A 24,993-nucleotide genomic window follows, 5' to 3' on the forward strand; every position below is an offset into this window, starting at 1 on the left:
TAAATTCGCATAGTAAATCTTTTTCTATCTCCGTACTTCTACTTCATAATTATTGATTGCGACGATCTTGGTTACTCGAAATGGACCCCGTAAATGCATTAACAGCTTGTTATTGTCTATTGGTAATAGCACTAGCACTTCGTACGCCACGGAAAACCGTCTCTCCTTTGATCTTTTGTCGAAGTATCGTTTTTATCGTCTTTGAGATCTCTCTAATTCCTCGCGAGCCACTTTCATGACCTCCTCTAGTGTGTCTATAAGTTCGAACACATATTGATAGCTAGTCCTCGCCTCTGTCTCACCCTCCTCCTCTGTCCATATTGATCTTAGAATCCTCATCGGTCCTCTCACGGTCCTCGTTCGAGGGGAACAAATCCCGTAGAATGTTGAGGGACTTCACGGTACGCAAATAAGAGGGCATTGATATAGCGGTCCCACTTACGTGGTTTCTCGCTACATAGTCTCTTTAGCATAGATTTTAGCGTGGCGTTGAGTCGTTTCACTAACCCGTTACGTTTAGGGTGATATGGGCTAGTATTTAGCTGTCGGATGCTGAGTAGACGTGATACTTCTTTCATGCGCTCTGAAGTGAACTGAGGTCCCCTATCGGGGAGTAACTCTTCTGGAACCCAAACGTGGCTTTAAATATTAGGAGGGCCACCGCCACGTCTTCTGAGATAATTTTCTTTAGCGTGACCTTCAAAATCTGCTTGACATACAAACAATCACTTGACATATCTGCTCTTCCGTATCTGCTTCGGGGTGCTTACAGTCGATCCCACACGCCGTTTCTAAGTTCGAACGTCACTCTTTGGCATTCCTTCGTTTGCGTTCTGGTTTCGCCTCGGTACCTCCACAGTGACATGTCTTCCGATTGCAAATGCAATAGTCGCGTTCGGTCGACATCCATCCATTCCTTCTGAGTGCTCGTCACTAACAAGTTGCTCCGGTCGGTCCTTTTTGAAGCTGCCCTGGTTAACGCACCGGCCTCCCACTGATTCACTCTCGGGTCGTTGAGATCTTTAGCATCGGGAACATTTTTGATAATGAGATCGTATATCGCGTCGCGCGGGCACAGAGCCTCCACGTCTCATGTGAGGTATGGGGTATTGAACCATAATTTGCCAATGGGATTTTCCTGACAGTACAATCCTCTAACTTCATCAATCTAACTTTTTCATGTACTGATCTGGTTTGACGAGCTCTTGCTTCACCCGTATGCCATGCCATTGCATCCCGTGTCTCTCAAGGTTTGTACAACTCTGTCATCCACTTTACTTTCTTCTACTGGCATCTCTCCATCGATCTGAAATGCTCGGCTGCTGCAGGCGTTCTTCATATACGATATGTACGGTACCTCGGTGCCGTCAGCGAGGACTAGAAACCCGTGTTTGGCGCTGCATCGCGTCCCAAATAAAAATCCGCTCGTTTTAGTGCAGGCGTCATTCGGTAATCGACCGGTTGAGTTTCTGTTCTCCGACTCGAGCTCATCTTGTGATCTTGCGCCGCCCCCGCTCGATAAGGAGTCTTCTGGCTTCTCTCCCACATAGAAGTACCTACGGGACTCCAAAAATTCTTGGCTTCGTGTCCATGTGTTCTGGCATTTGAAACACCGTCTCGTCCTCCGAAGCCTGCAGTCTACTGCCCTGCGACTGGGCTTGTTACTAATTTAACAACGGAATAAAGGTTTTCCTTGTTGTAATGCTCTCTCTCTCTCACTGAAGCCGCACAGGTATCATCAATTTTCGTAGTTAGTTGTTGATGTATCAAAGCATTTGACACCGTGCCAAATTTCCATTGGTGCGCTGTCAGGTAGCGATCAGCCGCCTTCGCGAGGTCCTCTGGCTCGCTATCTCTCTTCTTTTAGATGTACCGCTGGGTCCTTTGGACACACTTCCAAAACTGTTCTTCTAAGAACATCTTTACAACTTCCTCGGCTGACTCGGGGTCACACTTGAAACATTATCCATTTCTTCAAATAGTTCTTCAAGCGATGGATAAAAACTGATCCGGCTTTTCTGCTGGCTTTAGTCTGGTCTTTCTAAACTTGAGCCGGTATCCGTCTTCTGTTAGATCGCATCTCTTTAAGAGAGCTTCCTTCAATTGCTTGTAGTCCACGGTTGCCTCTTCCGATAACCAGGAGTCTAGGGCCTTCCCGGACAACAACACTCAAAGCGCCAGCCCAACGTTCTTCCTCTCACCCATTCGTTTGTCTGTCCGGTGTGTGTGTGTGTGTGTGTGTGTGTGTGTGTGTGTGTGTGTGTGTGTGTGTGTGTGTGTGTGTGTGTGTGTGTGTGTGTGTGTGTGTGTGTGTGTGTGTGTGTGTGTGTGTGTGTTGATCTATGTGTCTGTCTGTCTGTCTGTCTGTCTGTCTGTCTGTCTGTCTGTCTGTCGATCTGTCTGTAATTTTAATGCCTCCACATTTGTGTAGTATTGGAGAAAAAGACTTCTACAATTCTACAAAGATGCAATGCCAAAGTTATCCTCAGAAACTTTCAAAACTGTTACCTAATCATGGTGATTTAGATAGATTATTTGACTTTGACATTCAAGGCCAAGTTAATCTCTGACTTTTTGTTTGCAAGGACTGGTTTGCTTTCCCAAATTCCTAGCATATGTACAAGTAGAGTATCTATGAGAATAAAGTGTCTGTCTGTCTGTCTGTCTGTCTGTCTGTCTGTCAATCTGCCGGTCTGTCTATTTGTTGTGCGTGTGTGTGTGTGTGTGTGTGTGTGTGTGTGTGTGTGTGAAATTTTCTTCGTCAAATTGCTGTTGGTGCACTTAAGTCTGTGGGTAAATGTATCCAGACAAGAGATGTTCCTGCGCCAGTATGCCTATCTGTGGGAAGGACAGCAACTGCAGAGCAAGTGCTACAACAAGGTCGTAATTCCTTGTTTCCTGCTGACAACGAGGAATTCTTCCTTGGCAATGCCAAAGGCCAGAAGATATCTGGTCTAATTGAAGGTATTCCTTGGGCACTTGAGGAATACCTTCACAAGCTCGGTATTGCCCCATCAAAGTGCAAGTTCTATGTTGTGAAGGTTCAATTTATTAATCAGCTACATGGTAGGAGTTTGTTTTATCTGTTAATTAATCATTGGAACCTAGGTTATGAAGGGCAAGACTGAAGAAGGAAGTGATCTTGGTATGATGTAGTTACCCGTGTTGAATACTATCTATCAACATGTATGATTACTACATAGGTCGAAATCAGCACCTGCACTCAGCAGAAATCACAACTACTAAGGCAGCCGACACAGCTACCGCAGTTCAAAGTGAAAGAGGCAAGTTTTCAATATGATAATGTGAAACTTTTTAATTAGAGTAGCATAAGGATGCTATGCACTGTAAAGAGTAGTCTTCCAAGTTCATTGCAAATGTGAGCAAATATGACAGTCTCAATGTTTGATGATGCAGGAATTTTACAGGATTGCAACGAGGTACATACTGATCAGTTGTCTTTGGTTCTATAGCCCCAGAAATAGCAAATTTAATGTTGCTGAAGCTGTCCGAATGTATTGGAAGAGGTGGCTTTGGAACTACCCCCCTTGCAACATATCCATGGACGTACACCTGTTGCAGTAAAAAAAATCAATATTACAGGTGAAGAGGAGAAGGCAACTGCATTACGGGAGATTACAGCACTATTGTAAGCTCAGTCAATTGTGTCTAGACTTTTTACACACTTTTTACATTGTGAGAACAAATTTTGTCACACAGGCATCTCCGTCATCCCGACATCGTGATGCTAATGGGATACCATGTAAGTGAGCACAACGTTCTGCTTATTATGAACTATATCCAGTCTGGGAGTCTGCATGATATACTCCATGTAAAAGTGCACTGGACATGTATTTTCTTGTAAACTTAACTTACTGTTTTGTCTAACATCTGCATTTAGAAAACACCACTACTTGTCGATGGCAAGTTAAGCATCATCGAGCAATGCTGCTACGGATTGCAGTTCATGCATTCATAGAAATCTCCATTTGTCCATAGAGATTTAAAGCCTGCAAACATTCTGGTCACAGAATTTTAATTTTGTGTTTAATAATTAGAAATATAAAGTCGAAACAATGCGATTTTGTATAGGTTGACCTTCCATCTTTGCATACCTATCTGTGTGACATGGGCCTGACACAGGTACGGGACGGCAGTTCTCAGCTCTGTAAGGCGACAACAGCAGGAACACCTATGTATATTGCCTAAGAGTTATTTACAAGAGAGTTTTGGGCCCCCACTGATGTGTGGGCCTTTGGAATCATCTTGGTAGAAATTATGACAGAAAAATACAGCTGGGGGAAAATGCTCAACATGATGGATATGTTTGCCACTTTACAACAAAAGAAACTGCCATCATCCATGTACATGTTGGATGCGCCTTTACAAGATGTGGCAAAAAAACCTGCCTACAGTATGAACAAAAGAGGCCCTCAATGACTGAGGTAATAAAACTCCTCTACAAGGCTCAGGATGCAATTAAAAAGCTTACAAATAATATATAATGTACTGATGTACAATCGTCATGAATATTCTATGTCAATTCTGTAGACTAGACTAATGTATGAGATTGTGCATCTTTCTATTGATTTTTATGCATCAGTTCACAAAATCGACAACCACACTGATTCTTGTATAAATTACAATCATATCATAAGACCAGACAATGTCTAAGTGTCACACACACACACACACACACACACACGCGCACACACACGCACACACGCACGCACACACACATGCAGGCACGCACACTATACTTCAATTGCCTGCAATAAGTTCAAGTACAGTTCCTTAGCTGCAAATGCAGAGGAAGGCTTTTGCCACTCATGTTCTTCCATCACATGCTCTGCCAAAGCAGAAAATTCCGGTAAGACAGGATCAGGCTTCCTTGTAACATAGGCCTCTGCAGCCTCCAGGGCTTCAATGGAAACAGTAAACATGTGTCTATTTACTCCTACATTAATAAACATTAAAATAAGTTTACAAGTACACATTCAGTCACATTACTAGCAATGACAACTTACCTTCAGCTTCAGGTGCAAAGTACAAAATGTCAAGAATCCCAACTGGTGCTTCAGCACACTGCGATGGTCTTGTTCGATGAGCATTCCATTCTTGTGCTATCCCATCAAGTTCTCTTTGAAGTACTGACATAAATCAGTATCTCAGGCAATCAAGCTGCATGGTGTTGGTCTGTGGTCTGCTGATACCGGCCAATTGCCATTTTGTCAGCCAATGACCGATGGCATTGGCCATTTCAAATCAATGATAAATTGGTTATATTGATCACTGTTTTAAATAACAGTTACTGTTTGCCATTTTGCAAAAAGCAACAAATAGACAAACAAACAGGCAGACAGGAGGATATACCGTTACAATGATACAAGACTCGTTTTCTCACAAAGCTTATAAAGTCTAAAGGAGATGTCTTGTACTATCCCTGTTAGTAGTCATGTGCAATGGCAAATCAAACAAGGGATAGAATGCAGTTAATCTATCATTCAGAGACCACTACCAAACAAAAAAACCTTTACAATCACATCTACAAAACACACACACACACACACACACACACACACACACACACACACACACACAAAACAAGCAAAAAGACACAGATACAAAGTAAACAAACATACATACATAAGTACATTACACAATCTCACATACATACATTCCTACCTGCAACTTCAGAGGAAGATTGGGTCTATAGAAAGGTGGAGTCAGATCACAATCAACCTTGATTGGGTTGTCTGTAAACACTGCAGATCTGTCCGACTTTGCAAACTTGATTCCACTAGTGTTTTCTACCACCTCAACAAATATGCACAACCGCTTCCCGTGAGGAAATTCTAAATAACCGCTATTGGGAAAGCTCAATTTCTTCACTCCTTTATCCTGGAATACACATCTAATACACATATGCACAGTAACCAAACGCACCAGTTTTACCGATGAAGAAAGAACGAATTTCGCCTCTTTAAACACAGTAGCGTTAATAGAAGTCTCATTGTATATCTCCAAGTCGATATCCAACGTACCCTGAACCCTCTTGCCATAAGTGTACCTGTAGATAACAATAAGATCAGCAAAACGTTGAAAAATCAATAAAATGAGTAGATCAACTTGCAGCCACTTCAACAGTAATGGTAGGGTTTGTGACTTTGACGTAGTCGGGAGGTTTGATATTCACGTCAAACCGAGGCAGCACTACAACGAAGGTTGCAGATACAATTGAGGTATGATAACAAATAGATATTATTGCAGCTTACCGTAGTTCTTCACCTCAAAATACGTCTCGGATATAACGCTACCCTGCTCAGTAAACGTCTAGCTATAGGTGTGATATGATTAGTTAGCAACGCCTACTTACATCACAGGTACGCTTGGCAATAATTGGCCAGTCACCTTGCACAGGAGAAGGCCCCAGCTTGAAATCTTTACGTTTGATCGCTAAACAACTCCATAGCGTTAACACAAGATAAAGCCACAGGCAAACGGAATTACCTCCGTCAGAAGAACATGATGGTATGGGCAATCGATCAACAATAATGTTTTGTGGGTTCTAAAAACTCAAAAAAAGTTAGGACTAAGAAAAAGTAAACTGCATTTTAAGATTACCCTGATATCTAAATTGACATTACAAACGCACTAAAAGAGAAAAAATATGATTATTTTCTCAATCTTGCTCTTATCAAAGTCAAGTGTTATTCACTTCTTTGTCGCCTCCGCAGCACGGACGAAAATTGCATCCAAGAACGGCAACTCGAATGTGAACTGGAAAGAGACAAACAGTAACCCTCGAAGAAAACGACATCTCACGTTGCCTTACCTTCATCGTATTCCACGTAGACGGGTTTGTCTGTTTGTACGAACACAAGCGAAGGGCTTGCTTTGACTGCGACTCTTGTGACCTTACTGAACGAGGTGGATCCACTTCCCACTGCTCTTATACTCACGTAACGCTCGGCATTAGGGTCATCTAGTTTGGCAAACTTCTGACAAGGTAGGGTAAGACTGAAAGCCACGGGTGAGTTACCTGGAAGAAATAACAGTCAATCAACACACCAAAATCACATCCGTAAATTGGTCAATAGGTCGACGGATTACGTGCTGCATTGCAATATCACAAAAGGTCTAATGCACACAAATTTACTTTCGCGGACATTGATTGAATTTGTTTGCGTAATGACTTGTCCGGAATCGTTTACTACTTGCAGGTATGCTGAAATACTGCCACCATTCAAGTTGAATGCCAAGACCAACACTGTCTCTGGTTGACAGCACTGCAGATGTCGCGGTACAGCAACCAAATACTTAGGGCTACAGCACAAACAGATAGTTTAGATACAAGTACAACGCTATACTTAAAGATCGCGGACGAAAGGTGGTAGTGAGCACCGGTGCATGCATGCATGGTGCCATGGTACCATAGCTTGGCTTCTTGAAAAACGACGATTCGTTTGTTTTGCTAAAAAAAAGTAACGTATGCTTGTTAGTCTTTCTCAGTTTGACGACTGTTTGACCATATTAAGGTTTTTGCTATGAATATGACATCTCGGCTTTTCCGTCATAATGCGCAGAATTGCTACGTCACCCATTGTTGGTGTCCCAAAAAACTGTTGATTGGCTCAAAAAATTCCCGGGAGCGATTCACTGCAATGAGCTATTGTTACGTTATCTATTTCTCGCGTCCGAAAAAGTCTGCTGATTGGCTCGACAAACTCCCCAAGCGTGACACACGCCTACAAACATAAAAGCATAGGTACATAACGACATACTGACAAACAAACCGGAAGTAAATTCAGCCCGCTTAGAGTGAGCTTCTCGCGAAGCAGTCCACCACTTAATGTAGTGTCATTCCTTTACGCTCGTAGCTTAATAATTATTGTTGACAAAATTATAGTATTGATGCTCTTTAGATTCCCAACTATTAATCTAAGGTATTTGCTAGGACACTATATCACCTTCTTTTACTTCTAATTTGTCACCTCTGGAACCCTTGTTGTTTCAAGATGATAGCCAGAGGATGCATATGCAAAGACAGAATAACACGAATACGTCATCTACACTACAACGTCACAAACAGTTGCAACACCAGCTGTCTCTACTGTGTTCCAATAACACAAACGAAGAAGTCATAATGTCATATTGGCACACGATATCTGGCCGTAAACAAAACAGAAACGACACCTTCGCATACTAATTCGAACAAATGTCTCTGGATTGGCATATAGAGCCATCGCGCAATTTCTTGACGTACTTTTTAAAGACCGCCAAGTGGTTGCACGCTTTGAATTCATCCTTGCACTTTCCCATTCTTTTCTTTTTGCAATTGCGCATCTTTTTCTTGGTTTTCTGCTTCTTACACGGTTTTACAACGCATTTTTGCTTCACCTTCTTCTTGCAATCGAAAGCACTGCACGTATCTTTCGGGCATGGCTCAATGGCTGTGTTGTGATCGAGAACATATTTGGTTCCATCTCTGCCTTGAATGTGATAGCAGTTGCCAGTAACAAGTTTGATGTCAGTGGTGCAAATCGAAGGTAACCACAACCTAAGATTTGATCCGTTCTTCTGCCTATGTGCGCCTGGTTTGATCTCCTATATGTGAACTACTTCAGGAATAATACGATAACTCATTAATTAAAAATGACATCCTACGTCAACAACAGTCACATCGAGTTTGTGCCACCCATTTTCATAGGTGTTGTCATTGATTCGCACATTGTACACTATAATACAAGGATCACACGTTTAACAAACTTTTAAATTCTAACAGTAATTCTAATTAAGCTGACCATAGTCATGATAAACGCAAGCATTGCAGAGCCTATTGTGAATCTCCTTTTCTAATTTTGGACAACGTCCTAAAATTGAAGTTATTTTGGAGAGAAGGTAGTAATGAAAGTGGCGAAACTACCATTATACTTAGTACAGTACCTGCTCCACATACACACGCAGGCTGCCCTTTGTTCGAACTGTCACAAATCAAACCCACCTCCGGACTTCCTCCTCCAAGCGTGTAAAACCTAGTGCATTGCACGTCTACAGAAGAGCGTACAGTCAACATGAATCGCAAGCTTACACTTATTGGCCTCAGCAACCCACCTGGCTCGTAGTAATCGAACACACGCACACTGACGGGTAGAGAATGGACAATCTCAAACTTGCGGTAAGTTTTGAAAACGACGCACGTTCGTTTGGTGTCACACAGCTACAATTGAAAACGCAATTATTACTCTAATGTAACTGTGCGTGTAAATGTCAATATTCACTTTGTCAAAGTAAAACACGACCTTCCTCCCTGAGACCTCGTATTTTAATAACCCAAGTAAGCTACCGCCATCCTGTAATATCTAAAGATTATACTAACATTTCTAAAAATATAAAAAAATTAAACGGACTTCTTACGGTACTGAGGCAGCGCCAATCCGAGAAACCGGTCTCGAGGCTTTCACACGCTTCGTATCCAGTCGGCAATTCAAGTTCTACTACAGCCATTGTGGTGCATCCAGAGCCCAAATATCTAGAAGATTAAAACACATGATGAGAACATTTCAATAGTCCTGTATTTCTGATGGAGTGCATGCAAACTCTTTTGCAGTAAACCTTACACAGATTGATAGAAAATTAGTAGGTAACTTTGCTTTTATTAACACGTATTGTGTAAAACGTGTGAATTTATTGCATTTAATGACATTACTTCATATCTTACAAGTCGTTCATTAGATTTTCAGACCGAATTGATGCTAACAGTTATTAAACCTAAAACAATATCACACCAAAAGATTCGTAAAGCATTCCTACTCAGAGTTTTTGCATTATCATCGAGACAGTGCGTTTTTCAATAGTTTCTTAAGTTCCGAGCAAGAATCTGTTATAGAGGAATCCTAATTTTGGAGAACAAACATTGACAAATAGGTTTCTTTAAGTTAAAAAATCATTAAAATAAAAATAAATCTAAAAACACGTTTTCTGTACAACATTTTATTGGCTTTGATTGCGTATGTGTTTGAGGTTTGTTATAAGGCTGACCTAACACAGAAAGCAATTTGAGCTCCGACTGGTGGCTCAGATAAGGAGATCATTGTCATCTCAGTAGCATTAACAGCAATGTCAAACGCGCATTGTTCGACGGAAGTCCCGGGAACGTTGTAGTCGTAATGAACCTGTCGAATACAAAGGGTTGCACAAAAATGTCACTGTCTCAGAGTTCTCTTTTCAATTACCACAGCCCGTCCTAGCCCGCTTCCGCAAGTATCTACTCTAATGAGTTCATTGACGGGAACCTGTAAAAGCAACATTTAAATCTAATTTTTAAAATAATTAAATATTAAGAAAACAAACCGGAACGCGGTACATAACGTCTGCAGTTTGTGGAGTAATTCGAAATGCCTTGATAAGGGAATAATTCGTTAGACGAACACTTACACATAAATTGGGAGCATGAAGAACAGTGACACGGCATCTGGCTGCGAATTGAGCCAAGGCTGTCAAAGCAACCACAGTGTCCTATACAAACACAAACGAGTCTATGGCAAAATATAGCTATCCATGCATATTCGTGAATTCTCTACTTGTGTTGAGACAAAGGCTCCTCGTGAGTTTCTAGCAGTATTGAGCCACTTGGCTGTAGTTCGAGCGCATTTGCAGTCACCCACGCAAAGACATGCTTGTAAAACGTAAGCCGTCATTTCTACCGAAATAGCAGATGGTTTTCTATACCAATAGGCATTCCCCAATCGGCTGTCTGCTTCCCAGTGCATAGAACCGTCAGTGTCTACGAAGATAACACCAACATCAAATGCCACAAAATAGAAGACCATACGAATTTTGTACCAATCACTGCTTTGTCAAACAGATTTTTCTTCAATTTTTCGATGATTGTGTAATCGCATACTCCCTGTGGTTTGCACACCGCGCAGCCGCAAACACAAGCTTTGATCAAAGCTTTGTACACAATCGCCTGCGCGTATGGTCGGTTAACTCGACTTGCAGCCACCTCCTTCTGCATGTAACTCACTGCTGGACAAACTAGATTCTAAAAACATGATTATGTCAATCTTTAAAGAATTTCTACTACATGCTGATTTGTGACGCCTACTACAAGAGTTGGCTTCTCTTCGTTGCGACAGCACTCCAATAGACTCATTGTTGTGTAAGCAGTCATCGACACACCAGCCTCTTGAACTCCACCCTACATGTCAATTAAAATAGGGTATGCATTCAGCCTATTGTCTGTTAGCTTGTTAGTGTGTGTGTGTGTTATTAGCTTACTATCATCTCTCTATGAATTACGTTCTGCCTTTCAACAAACGTGCCGTTTTTACGTCTCGTTCCGAGAAAGTTGATGAGACTGCTGATGACCGCGTCGTCGACTATAACAAATTCTCTTGCACAACACATTGTGCGAAGTACGAACGAACTGAGCCACGTCGATGGTGTGTGATTCAGCCACACAGCAAATGCTCCGGAATCTATCACGCGAAACTTTAACTGATAATTATAACCTAACATAGAAAAACGATGCTAGAAATTAAAGTTTAGTTTGGCATTTAATAACGTTAACTACCATTTTGAAGTAGCGGAAGGTGTTTTCTTACAGCTCCTGGATTGGTAGCATTTAGGAATGTGACGATAGCGCAGTTAGGACCAAATGTTAACATGCTATACTCTCCACCTCCACCGGGTAATCTCAGCATACTCTCTACGCTGTCGATTTTGTCAACCTTTCCTTCCATATTCTCGCCCACGGTAAAATATTTTCCTACAAAGAAATTTTGTTGAAAAAATATACAAAATTGCTAGACTGATTAAAACATTGCTGCATACCGCTGACTCCTATCCAGGCCGTGACCGATCCTTCAATGTAGTTTTCAGGAAGTCGTACTGGAAAGAAATTGGTTTGACTCTTGCTGTAAGGACGTCCTCCGCATCGACACAACCCCATACAGTAGTGACTTTCTAACCAAAATATATGTTTTTACAATCAGCGATAGAAAATTTCATTATTTGACTTTACCGTTTTTGCCAGGACACCGTTCACATGTTCCTCGTGCGCGAAACGCCGAAGCGAAATTACCAATTTGCTCAGTGCAACAGCTTTCCTTTGTAAATAGCCCGTCGAGAGGCTCACTGCATTCTCCATTTAAGAGTACGTATTTAAAGCACTGGCCAATTCTCAGATCTGCAAGTAGAATCTATTGAGGTTACAACTAGAATTTTGACAACTCTTTGGTATCGCTGTCTACCCGGAAGTGGAAGAAGAGTGCAGCTCTTTGATTCGTCCATGTTGACTCCTGGTAATTAATGACAGATTGCAAACTTTATTAAAATTACAGACTCATTCTATACGCCTTTGCATAGAGATTGAATAAAAACTTTATAGCATTTATACAATCTACGCAAAAAATTGATGCCGTGCAACTAAGTAGTTTGGGATAAATCAAATGCAAATTGGCTATCATTGAAAGACAGCTAACCCAAGGAACACTACTCTAAAGTGAAAAACAGAAAATGTAGATATCATTTATGAAAACTCTGTTTTGTAAAACCAATACAAAATAATGGTACAACAACAGAAATGGTCTAATTTTAGACACATTTTTGTTATATCGATAAACGAAGAAAATGCCTCTTAAAATACTTCGATGACTGTTAGTCGGCCCGTATATAAAGTACTGTTCTAAAAATTTTACTTGTCTGCTACGACTAAAAACTGTAACTTGAAGAAAAATGCAACAGGTAGCACTGGCAGTGACGGCAGTATTACTATTAGTACGTCTACTGCCATACAACGACTACGGCCGCTACCACCACAGGTACCACCACCATCGGTACCACCACCATCGGTACCACCACCATCGGTACCACCACTAACATTGCCACCACTAACGGTATCACCACTAACGGTACCACCACTAACCGTACCACCACCACCACCGGTACAACCACCACACCCTCAACAACAACAACCAGAACAACAACAACACAAACCATCACCTCCACCGACGACAACAAAGGTAAACACCATCACCAACACCAACACAATGACAACTACCATCAAAAAGCACAACAAGACAAAAAGCAACTACAAATACCGCTACTACAACAAAAAACAAAAAACAAAACAACACAACTAAAACAATATGAAACAATAGCCAAACATGCGTAACTAAGAAAGCCTAAAACAACAATAAGTAACCCAAAGAACAAGTAAACCATAATAATAAACTACAAATTGTTACCATTTTTATTCAAACAATGTCCAGAAAATGAATTCTTACAAATGCGGTAAAACATACTTACCAAGAGGATCCAACTCTACAGCAACATCCGACTCTCTAGTAACTCCCTCCGGCTGCAAGATTCAAACTAATTGACCGCAATGCAGTAACATAAATTGGTTGTCATTACCACAACAGTGATGTTCTGAACTATCTGATCACTAATAAGGTCCGTACTCATCCTGACCGTTAGCAACGTTGTTCCAACTACCAATGGAATAACAGGAATAAGAACGGTTTTCGAGTCATGAGCTTCAATGCGAAAACGTATCCAGTCCGTCTCTTCACCCGTTCCCGCAGTAGTGCAAAGATCATCACGTACATCAACGACTTTTATCCCTGCCTGTACAAAAACACTATTAAATCAAAAAGCTTATGTTCATATCGCTCGTTTCTTACATTAGTCGAATGTTGGTGGTAATTGAACGCAGTGCAAGCCACGGACACTTGTTCTTGCCGCTTTAGCGAAAACGGCAGATGACACTCAACAAGAACGCTCTGAAAGACGTTAATCGAGATCGGCTCTGACACGCAAAATCCCGATTCACAGCACTGCGCCAATCCGTAGACATACCATTCTGTATTCGAGTCAGGAACTCGAACAGTCATGTCAATTGTTTTCAAATTCCTGAAACATTTAGGGTCAGTTATTTAACTAAAACGTAAAGAGTTAATCAAATTTCGAAATGCGGAAAACCTGTTGGTAAGGACTATGTCTTGTAACCAAACGTGTGGAAAATACGTTCTCCTTTTTAAGAAGCTCGGGTCCTGCTTGTCAAAGTTATCAACGCCGCTTTGAGAACTCGATCTCGCTCTGTCTGTCATTAAATAATTCTCACTAAACGGTGACATCAAGTTATAATCATATCAAATACCTCCCATACAACATTGGTAGATATAAGTGGCAACGTGCTCCGTTTTGTACTCTGCCTCGTTTCTTCTATCCATCTCTGACAAAAGGTCATCAAAGCTGCTGAATTTTCCTTTAACAAGCTCTCTGTACTCGTCGAAACAGTACCCGGCAACATTGCTGAAAAGTCTTTTTGCTCGCATTTTTATCTCATTACACAATCTTTCCACTGTAACAATATACAAGAACAAAAAGTGATAAACAAAAGTTTGCACAGTGACGATTTAGTGTCATCATGTAATACCAAGTTCAGATCCTCGCTTCTTTCTTCCGGTACCGCAGCTGTCATCTTTACATCCATTGTAAGCAACATGACTGTATAAGACTTGCAATTAGGTACAACTTACCAGAATTAATACAAGAAATACGGCATGAAGATGTACAGCAGCTACAGCGAGGATTAATGGAGGCGTCAGACATTCCAGCCAAACCAACAACCTGAAAACACACAATATGTCAAACTAGACTTGACATACGACAGTCGTCAGTATCTCACATCAAACATTCCATCTGAACTTGCAACAGTGTAACCACAAGAATAGGAACAATTATCCAAAGCAGCAAACATCTGTAAACAACATTTTAAGGCGCATCAAATGAATACGTACTTTATATCTAACCTTGTCGCGTGACAGTCTGTTTTCATTATTGAGAATATACAATCCTCTGTCTACAGCCAACAATGCGACGTCAGAATTTGGGCAAGCAACGCTGACACCAATTGTAGCTTCATTGCCCGGTTGAACAAGCGTAGTTTTCAGTTCCAATGATATCTAAAAATCTAGCAGTTAGCTGTGCCTAAAGTACACATTTGTAATCTTTACTAAAGTTTCAGTAATGGGTTTCAACCAAAGTGTATATGTTAGCCGACATGGCCGCCAATAAACAATGGAAATCACCTCGTTGGCGCATTTTTCAGCTGTTTTTAGACAAACGACGTCAGACACGAGCTCGTTGCAAGTATCCATATAATAGGCAAGGACGCAGAAACGATTGGCTAACTGAGGAGTGATCTGAACTTGAAATAACGTTAGTGGACCCGTTTTACTCCTTATAGACTGAGATGATTGAATGCTTCCTCTTGCAATGACAACAGTCGTAATAGTTAACTAATGGAAATTCAATGCTATCATGAAAAACATCAATAAACACGCAGCTATACCTGTCTGTTGTCTGAATTTGCTTTGATTAACTCAAAATCTGCTCTGCTTCCCACCTAAGCAATTATGAGATTATTATAATTGAAGTAATTGTCGAAACCATAAATAAAATATTAACATATAACGAGAGAAATTGTTAGATACTATTAAAAGAGGAATAGCAAACTCTTAGTTTGTCTCCAATCCTTGCTCTGACAGTAATATGCCCTCCACACGATGAGCAAAACTGTTTGAAAACACACACTTTCCCTAAAGCTTGACCACTTACACCAATCTGGCATATAAAAGTATCAAAAATTGCGTGTCTGGTTATCGATAAAGAAACAACTAACCTTAATTTCCATGTCACCGCTAATGCTTCCCACGTCGATAAAAATATCAGCGATGCCTCTGTCTTCTTCTTTTATGCTATGAAGATAGTCTCGACCATTTGCATCAGTTGCAGTAATCTGAGCTTGAGGAACTGTTCGACCGTTGGGATATCTTGCTTGCACCTAAACACGTCAAACTAACCAAGTTTCTAAATATTCATAATGGCAATATTTTAAAAACTAAACCAGTTTACTAGAAGTAATAATAAAAAATAGCAAGGATAGAAGAGTGGTGATGCAGTAGAGAAAAATTGTAGGCATAACGTACGGTCACAACAATAGCAAACTAAACAAGGGATAGCATGCAGTTACTCTATTACTCAGAGAAATATACCAAACAATAAGACCTTTACAATCACATCTACAAAACACAAAATGGACAAATGGAAAAATGTTAGGCCCTCCACGTCTTTCGACGTCGACATTGAGGTCATTTGCGGAGATAGCTCTCCTGCCTCTAGAGACAAGGCCTCCATGCGATACGTGGAGTCTTGGGGCCAGCACTACAATCCACCTGGAGCTTGGCCAGAGTCATCCAGGAGCACTGACAATGGCGCAGCTCTGGGACTGGACACCAAGGCCCACACGTACCCGTCTGCAGCATGATGTTACTGCCAAGTCAGCGGTCTTGTCCTCCCCAGTCAATGACCTGGGACTCATTTATACTTCTGAGTCGAGAGAGGCAAGTGTGGGTAAGTTTCTTGCTCAAGGAAACTGCGACAGCGTCGCCTCCACCAGGATCGAGCCTTCAACCTCATCACGGAATACAAGATCCCGGATGTTATCTCCAACGCTCTACCATCTGCTCCACCGCGCCCCACAACACACACACACACACACACACACACACACACACACACACACACACACACACACACACACACGCACGCACGCACGCACACGCACGCACGCACGCACACGCACACAAAACAAACTCACACACGCAGATACAAAGTAAATAAACATACATACATAAATAAATTACACAATCTCACATACCTACATTCTTACCTGCAACTTCAGAGGAAGATTGGGTCTATAGAAAGGTGGAGTCAGATCACAATCAACCTTGATTGGGTTGTCTGTAAACACTGCAGATCTGTCCGACTTTGCAAACTTGATTCCACTAGCTTTTTCTACCACCTCAACAAATATGCACAACCGCTTCCCGTGAGGAAATTCTAAATAACCGCTATTGGGAAAGCTCAATTTCTTCACTCCCTTATCCTGGAACGCACATCTACTACACATATGCACAGTAACCAAACGCATCAATTTTACCGATGAAGAAAGAACGAATTTCGCCTTTTTAAACACAGTAGCGTTAATAGAAGTCTCATTGCATATCCCCAAGTCGATATCCAACGTACCCTGAACTCCCTTGCCGTAAGTATACCTATAGATAACAATATGATCAGCAAAACATTGAAAAATCAATAGAATGTGTAGATCAACTTTGCAGCCACTTCGACAGTAATGGTAGGGCTTGTGACTCTGACGTAGCCGGGAGGTTTGATATTTACGTCAAACCGAGGCAGCACTACAACGTAGATTACAGACACAAATTCAGTTATCATAACAAATAGATATTATTGCAGCTTACCGTAGTTCCTCACCTCAAAATACGTCTCGGATATGACGCTACCCTGCTCAGTAAACGTCTAGCTATAGGTGTGATATGATTAGTTAGCAACGCCTACTTACATCACAGGTACGCTTGGCAATAATTGTCCAGTCACCTTGCACAGGAGAAGGCCCCAGCTTGAAATCTTTACGTTTGATCGCTAAACAACTCCATAGCGTTAACAGAAGATAAATACACCGTCAAGTAAAATTACCTCCGTCAGAAGAACATGATGGTATGGGCAATCGATCAACAATAATGTTTTGTGGGTTCTGAAAACTCAAAAACACGTTAAGACTAAGAAAAAGTAAATGGCATTTTAAATTTACCCTGATATCTAAATTGACATCACAAACGCACTAAAAGAGAATCAAACATGATAATTTTTCTCAATCTTGTTCTTATCAAAGTCAAGTGTTATTCACTTCTTTGTCGCCTCCGCAGCACGGACGAAAATTGCATCCAAGAACGGCAACTCGAATGTGGACTGGAAAGAGACCAACAGTAACCCTCGAAGACAACCACATCTCACGTTGCCTTACCTTTGTCGTACTCCACGTAGACGGGTTTGTCTGTTTGCACGAACACGAGCGAAGGGCTTGCTTTGACTGCGACTCTTGTGACCTTACTGAACGAGGTGGATCCACTTCCCACTGCTCTTATACTCACGTAACGCTCAGCATTAGGGTCATCTAGTTTGGCCAACTTCTGACAAGGTAGGGTGAGATTGAAAGCCACGGGTGAGTTACCTGGAAGAAATAACAGTCAATCAACACACCAAAATCACATCCGTAAATTGGTCAATAGAACTACAGATTACGTGCTGCATTGCAATATCACAAAAGGTCTAATACACACAAATTTACTTTCACGGACATTGATTGAATTTGTTTGCGTAATGACTTGTCCGGAATCGTTTACTACTTGCAGGTATGCTGAAATACTGCCACCATTCAAGTTGAATGTCGAGACCAACACTGTCTCTGGTTGACAGCACTGCAGATGTCGCGGTACAGCAACCAAGTACTTAGGGCTACAGCACAAACAGATAGTTTACATACAATTGCGACGCTATACTTTATTTTCTTGTAACGAAATTCGGACGCCACTTAGGCCTACAGTAAGGTAGAAGGCAATTACCTGCTGTGAACTGAGGAAAACAGACTCAGAGAGGAACATACAAAGAAAAGAAAGGGCAAGTATTTACTATACCCCATACTAAACCTCCCTCTTGAATGAAACGCAGCAGGTGAGTGATTTTGTAGGAGGTGCCTATCGAAAAGGGTTGGACCGTAAATGTAGCAACACCTGTATGCTAGACAACACCTAGATTGTTTTCGCTTCTGCTGACAACGTCAAGTTGTAACTAAATTTTGACATGTTTCTAAAACATTTTATGTTTAAAAATTTACTGAAATTGATTTATATCTTATTTTTAATGATATTTGGCGAGCAAAGGTTGTAATAGAAGACCACGCCTACTACTGAACGCCTACTTGATCACAACTGCATTCACATCCAGACTTCGTAATCGGCATTCTCAATTGCCTTTTATGAAGAAATCAGAAAATAAAACGTTTAACTAAGTGGTAATATCAGAGCAAGCTGATTCTGTTGCGTGAAGGCAGTCCCACCTTTGCTTCAGCTTCACATAGATATCCACTGACCTCTAGTCACGTCGGATTCAGGTGACCGATGATCATCGAAAGCAATTTAGAGTTCATTAACACCGTCATGCCGTACACGCCACACGAACCATACGTCTATCTTTCCTGAATTCAGCTCATATCTTGTTCTTTAAGTTTCTTCTAATGTCGAAAAAGGTGATCGAGAGACCATGCAGAAGCATTCGTGAGGGTGGGGTCAACCGAAGCGGAGGGAAATGGTTGGATGACACGCCTTCTAATGCTACACAAAATATCAATTTACAGGTGTAAAATGAGTGTTATGCAGATAAACCTCCATTGCAGTAGCGAATACAAGAGATTTCGCGCAGCAACTTGTGCGACTTTTTCTACGGTTTAGTTTTGAAAAGTGAAGCACAGCTTGTATACGATACCTTCAAGACTTCTATCTCTTTGTGCGACTTCTTTAGAAATTTTCAGTATCTAGCTGACACTAAATCATGTGGGGCCCTACTAACGACTGAGAAAACCTTGTGATTTCTGATCTGAACGATTAATAAGTAACGATTTTTAACAAAGAATTGCACTCTACGATGTCGCTTTCAGGCAGAATCTAAATTTGTTGTTTAGCGGAAAGTTTAGAGTTGCTATTTTGTAAATGTTGCCAAGCACATAGCATTGTAAGATCTGCAATAATTAAAATTTTACAGAAGTTGTCAGAATTACCTTGTACACATATAATACCAAGTTCAAGAATTCAGAAAGACAATCGCTAATCACTAGACTGCCTCCATTTTAGGTACTCTTCTTGGCATGCTCAGTTAAACAAATTCAAATGTTATTCACATATTCTTGAATTTGAATCTAAAACTGTAAATTATATAAGTAATGCTACTTCAAAATTACATTACATGAGTAATGCTTCTTCAATATTCACAACAACAGAACCAAATTATGAAATCCCTACTTTAGGTACTTCTTTCTTATAGTTTGCTGTAAGTCTGAACTAAAACAGCAACGCGGGTACTGAATCGATCGATCTTTTAATATGTGTCAAAGATCGATCTTCGATATTTCGAATTTGGTAGGTGGAGGATTAGAATGCGGTCTGAGCGTGGCGTGTCAGCTTTTCCATCATTCGTTCGGTAAGACTACTGTCTACATCTCGAAAGAATTTGAAGGTCACTATTGAACAGTTCTACGTCGTTTAGTCACTCGTTCACATTGACCATCCAGCTCGTTCAAAATGTCTGCACCATTCTTTGCGATGTGTGATGCTAGGGTTATGTGTCACACTTTTGGATAAGTCTTTCTATGACAGCTAAACGGTATCGCGGATTGTGCATATCTTGACCCACGTTTTTAGCTCGCAATGAGGCATCGACCACTTCGCGAATTTTTGCAATTTTGGACTTGACACTGCGCAGGACCGTCGACGACTGCGCGGAGTGCCGAATATCACCCATTTGACTTGAATTCGTCGTGCCATTTCCAGGGCTCTAGCTTTGGAGATGAGTTGCACGAGTTTTGCTTTGCGCAGGCGAGAGACTCTCTCGAACCCGATGTCTTTGGCTTGCTTTTTCGCAAATCCTTCATCCTTGTTCTAACAACGGGTTTGGAGGAATAACCGTCAGATCGCATTGAGTCGCCTAGACATAATCGGACAATTCACTTAGTACACAATAAAGTAGATTATTTGTCTCACAGGGCGCAGCTTCCTCTCTAGACAGTAGGCGCACAATTCTGTAGTTATATGCTAGAGACGCTATTTGTCTACTATGGCGCAAATTTCTCTAAGGACAGTGCGCGCACGATTTAGCGGTTATTTACTGCAGAATTAAGAGTAACCCCTTATGTATAGAGCGCTTTATTAATTGCTAGGATCCATGGCCCGTCCTTCGTACGGGCAAGATACAAAGGTCTGTGGACACGTCACGTGCAATTTTTTGTTGCGAGGTCCCGGATGTACTGAATGAATTCGAATCTTGCTTTTCGCGCTTGTTTCGATAGAAATCGACACACTCCCCGTGTAGCGCTTGCTGCAGAAAACGTGTAGGTTGGATTCGGTGCAAATGCAATCGGAATTTGAAGAGAAACGAAAGCGCTAGAAGAGTAAGTTTTGTCGGCAAGAGATATTCGATCGCTCGAAGCTTTGCGAAGGACGACGATGCATCCAGTCTACACAGGACTGGTGTGGGCGTGTGTTCAAATGAACTGGAATGTGTAGCGTTAGCGTCATCGAGGAATTTTACGCGAAGGTCGACCCCTTGAGAGGGGACCCGGTGCACAATAACGCAACTGTCAGTTCTCTACCAAAGATATACTAAACTCAGTACAGTTTGACTGGAAGTGCCGGGCACGAGTCTTCCTCTTCTTCGCTGTCGACAGCTACCGGACATTTGCTTATATTCATCACATGTTAGACTCAATCCATTAGATTCAGAACATGTGTAAATATGAGGTACTTTCTGGGCGGTCCTCATCCCTCTCTATTCCTACGACAACAAAACTGTCTTCTTCGATCTCACTTTGCTTCTCTCGTCTACAAAAAAAGAGGCCTTCTCTGTCGAAATCACAAGCGTCATTGTTGCCAGTACCGTCTCCCGCTCAAACTTTACGATTGGTGATGTCGTCTGGATATTGAGGTGAAGTGTTGTTTATGCCAATTGTTTTGTCTGCAGTGGGAAGGTGAAGTTCTTTCATAGCAGCTACTATACACTGGGTCCCCGGACGGTAGTAGATAGTGTCCTGTGGAGTTGGTAAAATAACTTTTCGTACGTATGGAGAGCATGTGACATTGCAATGCAACTTTAGCAGAGTGATGTCTTGATTAAAAGAGACTGTGGATTAGAACTCTGATGTATGAAAATTTGTACAATTGTGTGTGTTTTCTCGCTAAATTCTCTTACAACTGCTGCGTGTCTCCGACAACAACTAAGAGTTCCTCAATGTTCTGACTAAGTCGGCAGTGAGATGACACCCTGTGGTCAAAAGCATGCATTCGCTAATAACCGCGCCTCCGCAGTGAAAACCGGGATTGCCTCGTTCAAGCCTGTAGATGGCAATGATCCAAGGCCACTCACACGCCATTGTCTTGGTTTCATTTAGGAGCAACAGCTCTACTACAAGTTTTGCGAAAGTCTAGAAAGGATAACAAAGACAAAAATAATAACAACCACAATTCTTTCACATCATTTACAGGACGTAATTCCCACTATAGGGACAACACAAACACACACACACACACACACACACACACACACACACACACACACACACACACACACACAAACACACACACACACACACACACACACACACACACACACACACACACAGTCACAACTACAGTTTATAACCCTAGAACAATCAATTAAGGTTCTGCTTCTATTACTTTAAGCACATTGCAATGTAGTTTCTAATCTTATTTTGTATTTTTTTATATTTTATAACTTTTTAAATGCCCTCTTGCAAGTATTTGTATTAGCAGAAACAACTTTAGCAAAGTAAAAGTCTAATAATTATTATCGCTTTCAGCATATGGCACCGTATTCGCTAGTGAATTTGGCCGCTTTTGACTATAATTGCCATTAATTATTAGCTACATTTAAATTTAGTTTTATAATTAATAACAGTAAGTATAATTAATCGCTATTGTTTTCTATTATTTTACACTACTTTAAGGTTCCTATTATTAATATAGAAATATGGAGTCGTCAATATTATTTTTATTTGCTATACAGTAGAGCAAGCTTATAAGTAAATGCGAGAAATGGCAATTTTTAGAGCATTTAATTAGTTGTAAAATTCGATTTTTTGCTGTACGCATAAAATAACGTGAAAAGGGTAGCTTTTAAAAGAAATTGTACAGTCATGAAATATACTGTATTAAGATGAAATATTAGCGAGGAGTTTATTTTGGCGGATTGGCGGATTTTTAGCGACTACTAATATATAATCCGCTATTAATTTGGCCTCCAAGATATGTTGACGTCATCAGGCACGTGATCATAAAGATGGTAAGTCATCTGTTTGTCGCCTGTTGTGCCTATGCAGTAGTTGGAGGCCATGCAGTAAGTTAGGGAAATGTGAGCCATGAACACAGCTGTCAATTACAAACACATCAAGACCACTTATTGTAAGACATACATCAGTTAGCAAACGACGATATCCATCCGCCAAAATAGAATCCGTCAATATGTTTTGTCAGTCAATTCCTAGCAAACTGCCAAGACAAATTCCCGCCAATGTTTCATCTTATACGGTAGTTAGAAAAATGCAAATAATAATACAGTAAATAATATATATTTAGCTATAGAATCATGATATGCACCTAAATTCGCAAAATGCTACTTTGAGTAATTCTATGCCAATTTACTGGTGGTTTATAATCTATTTTGTTGTATTACACTATTAGCAATAACGTACAATTTTGCCATTTAACAAAACGCTTTAATTAAAGATATTGAAATGCAATAGACGAAACAGGTATTGTACAAGTGCAAAGATCATGCACCAGCAGCTATCAAACCTACGTATACGTATTTCAGACCATCTTACTTTTACATGAATGTCCATGGTTGTCCCAATACGAGTTGTTTGACTCATCAGTTGTACAAGTAATGCAAAATATTTTCATAGTGGCAGAGTCTATTATTACACGCAAAAGTCGCAATTCCTCACTTTCCAACGACGTCACGTTCATAAGATATCCATTCTCTGGAGTTTTAGGAAACGAGCAAACGGGCAAATTTGCTAGACAAAGACGTTGCTAGAATTATTCCTAAACAATATGATAGCATGATTATATTCCTACCTTTGCATTGGTGCACGTTTGTAGCAGGTTTCCAGATGAGGTCTTTTGAGCAAATACGATACGTTACACCTTCCAATCCATACCCTTTAGACCAAGCGTAATTTACTCTTGACTCGGGTAGAAAAATGGAGGTGTCGTTGTCGTCTTCATCATAAAATTTTGTACCATCAGGGCAAGGAGCCGTAGGCGGCGGCTTACAATGGTTATCTTAATTTCAAATATTTTCAAATATAATAACGTTATAAATTTGACCATTAAATTGCTGTGGTGCAAATCACCATTGCACATGCTGCATAAATAATTCATGTAATTGGACAATTTTAAAAATCAGTCTTTTAGGGTTACATATAAATAGTAAATAACAACAATATCTTATCTATTGATCAAGTAACTTATATAGACGTTTATTGCTGTAGCAAAAACTTTCTTTAAGTGGCCTGCTAATTAGTTAATGCAGTTAATTTGCTCTATTACAAAGACATAGAACGTTTGACAATCAAAAACCAAATTCAATTATAAAAGTTGACAATTATAGTTGTTGTCGTTGTTGTCGTTGTTGTTGTTGTTGTTGTTGTTGTTGTGTGTGTGTGTGTGTGTGTGTGTGTTGTGTTGCGTGTGTGTGTTGCGTGTGTGTGTGTGTGTGTGTGTGTGTGTGTGTGTGTGTGTGTGTGTGTGTGTGTGTGTGTGTGTGTGTGTGTGTGTGTGTGTGTGTCAGTCAGTATGCGTACACACGTAGGCGTGTGTCATCAAACTAATACAAAATAAATCATCTACTCTCATGCAAAAAGTACATCTCCGTTGACTACATTTGACCATCTTCTCTCACAAGGAGGTCTGTTCAAGCAATTAAACATCGATATTATTAGTTGATATTGGATTACAAGCGAGAAAACGACCGTAACATTTCTCATCTTAACTCTTCACTAATATATTTGTTTGCGTAAGCACAACCTCAACGACAGATTTAACATTTTCGAAAACTACTGGTTATGTTTGGGCGGTAAAATTGTTTGTTAAAATTGTAAAGTTTATTTAATGCTGGTGTTTAGCCTGTAGTGAATTCCCGCTATTCACGAACATCCATATGCAGTCCAATTTGTTTCGGATACTTTTGTGGAAAGTTAGGAGCCTAAATCTGCTCTGACTTTCCCCTTTCATGTTTCATATAAAACAGATTTCCACAATTTAAAATTAA

The 24,993-nt window shown here is 40.7% G+C and overlaps 1 protein-coding gene and 2 long non-coding RNA genes across 4 annotated transcripts; all 3 read right to left on the reverse strand.

Annotated features, from left to right (window-relative positions):
- Nucleotides 1-5,167: 5,167 nt before the first annotated feature.
- On the reverse strand, nt 5,168-6,355 carry LOC134196528 (uncharacterized). The gene is made up of 3 exons (XR_009972537.1): nt 6,276-6,355; nt 5,956-6,213; nt 5,168-5,901 (listed from the first exon to the last, which is right to left on the reverse strand). It is a non-coding gene; the product is annotated as an uncharacterized LOC134196528 (long non-coding RNA).
- A 20-nt stretch (nt 6,356-6,375) lies between these two features.
- On the reverse strand, nt 6,376-7,365 carry LOC134196529 (uncharacterized). The gene is made up of 4 exons (XR_009972538.1): nt 7,170-7,365; nt 6,625-7,042; nt 6,511-6,568; nt 6,376-6,456 (listed from the first exon to the last, which is right to left on the reverse strand). It is a non-coding gene; the product is annotated as an uncharacterized LOC134196529 (long non-coding RNA).
- Nucleotides 7,366-7,959: 594 nt separating this feature from the next.
- Nucleotides 7,960-15,504, reverse strand: LOC134196480 (complement C3-like). 2 transcript variants are annotated; one of them, XM_062665622.1, is made up of 29 exons: nt 15,365-15,504; nt 15,102-15,311; nt 14,823-14,975; nt 14,699-14,770; nt 14,550-14,640; nt 14,447-14,491; nt 14,168-14,371; nt 13,990-14,110; nt 13,692-13,920; nt 13,423-13,635; nt 13,315-13,366; nt 12,258-12,305; nt 12,029-12,193; nt 11,839-11,970; nt 11,579-11,773; nt 11,284-11,516; nt 11,111-11,203; nt 10,846-11,047; nt 10,584-10,786; nt 10,354-10,518; nt 10,236-10,295; nt 10,042-10,175; nt 9,418-9,532; nt 9,282-9,362; nt 9,115-9,220; nt 8,947-9,051; nt 8,805-8,873; nt 8,668-8,738; nt 7,960-8,607 (listed from the first exon to the last, which is right to left on the reverse strand). In XM_062665622.1, exons 2-29 carry the CDS (start codon nt 15,168-15,170, stop codon nt 8,206-8,208), a joined length of 3,828 nt encoding a protein of 1,275 aa, XP_062521606.1. In that variant the 5' UTR covers nt 15,171-15,311; nt 15,365-15,504; the 3' UTR covers nt 7,960-8,205. The 2 variants fall into 2 exon arrangements, 1 of the variants encoding a protein (XP_062521606.1); XR_009972531.1 differs by lacking the exons at nt 7,960-8,607; nt 8,668-8,738; nt 8,805-8,873; nt 8,947-9,051 and having other exon boundaries at nt 9,151-9,220; nt 9,282-9,353; nt 9,411-9,532.
- Nucleotides 15,505-24,993: the final 9,489 nt, after the last annotated feature.

The sequence above is a fragment of the Corticium candelabrum genome, chromosome 21 (genome assembly GCF_963422355.1).
Source record: "Corticium candelabrum chromosome 21, ooCorCand1.1, whole genome shotgun sequence".
NCBI classification, from domain to species: domain Eukaryota; kingdom Metazoa; phylum Porifera; class Homoscleromorpha; order Homosclerophorida; family Plakinidae; genus Corticium; species Corticium candelabrum.

Coding starts and splice junctions, on each gene's coding strand:
- LOC134196480 (XM_062665622.1), bottom strand. CDS start 15,170: ATGGATACTTGCAACGAGCTCGTGTCTGACGTCGTTTGTCTAAAAACA. Junction 11,048..11,110: donor AAGAGAAGCCAACTCTTGTA/GTAGGCGTCACA, acceptor TCATGTTTTTAG/AATCTAGTTTGTCCAGCAGT. Junction 9,533..10,041: donor CAAATTGCTTTCTGTGTTAG/GTCAGCCTTATA, acceptor TTAATCTTCTAG/ATATTTGGGCTCTGGATGCA.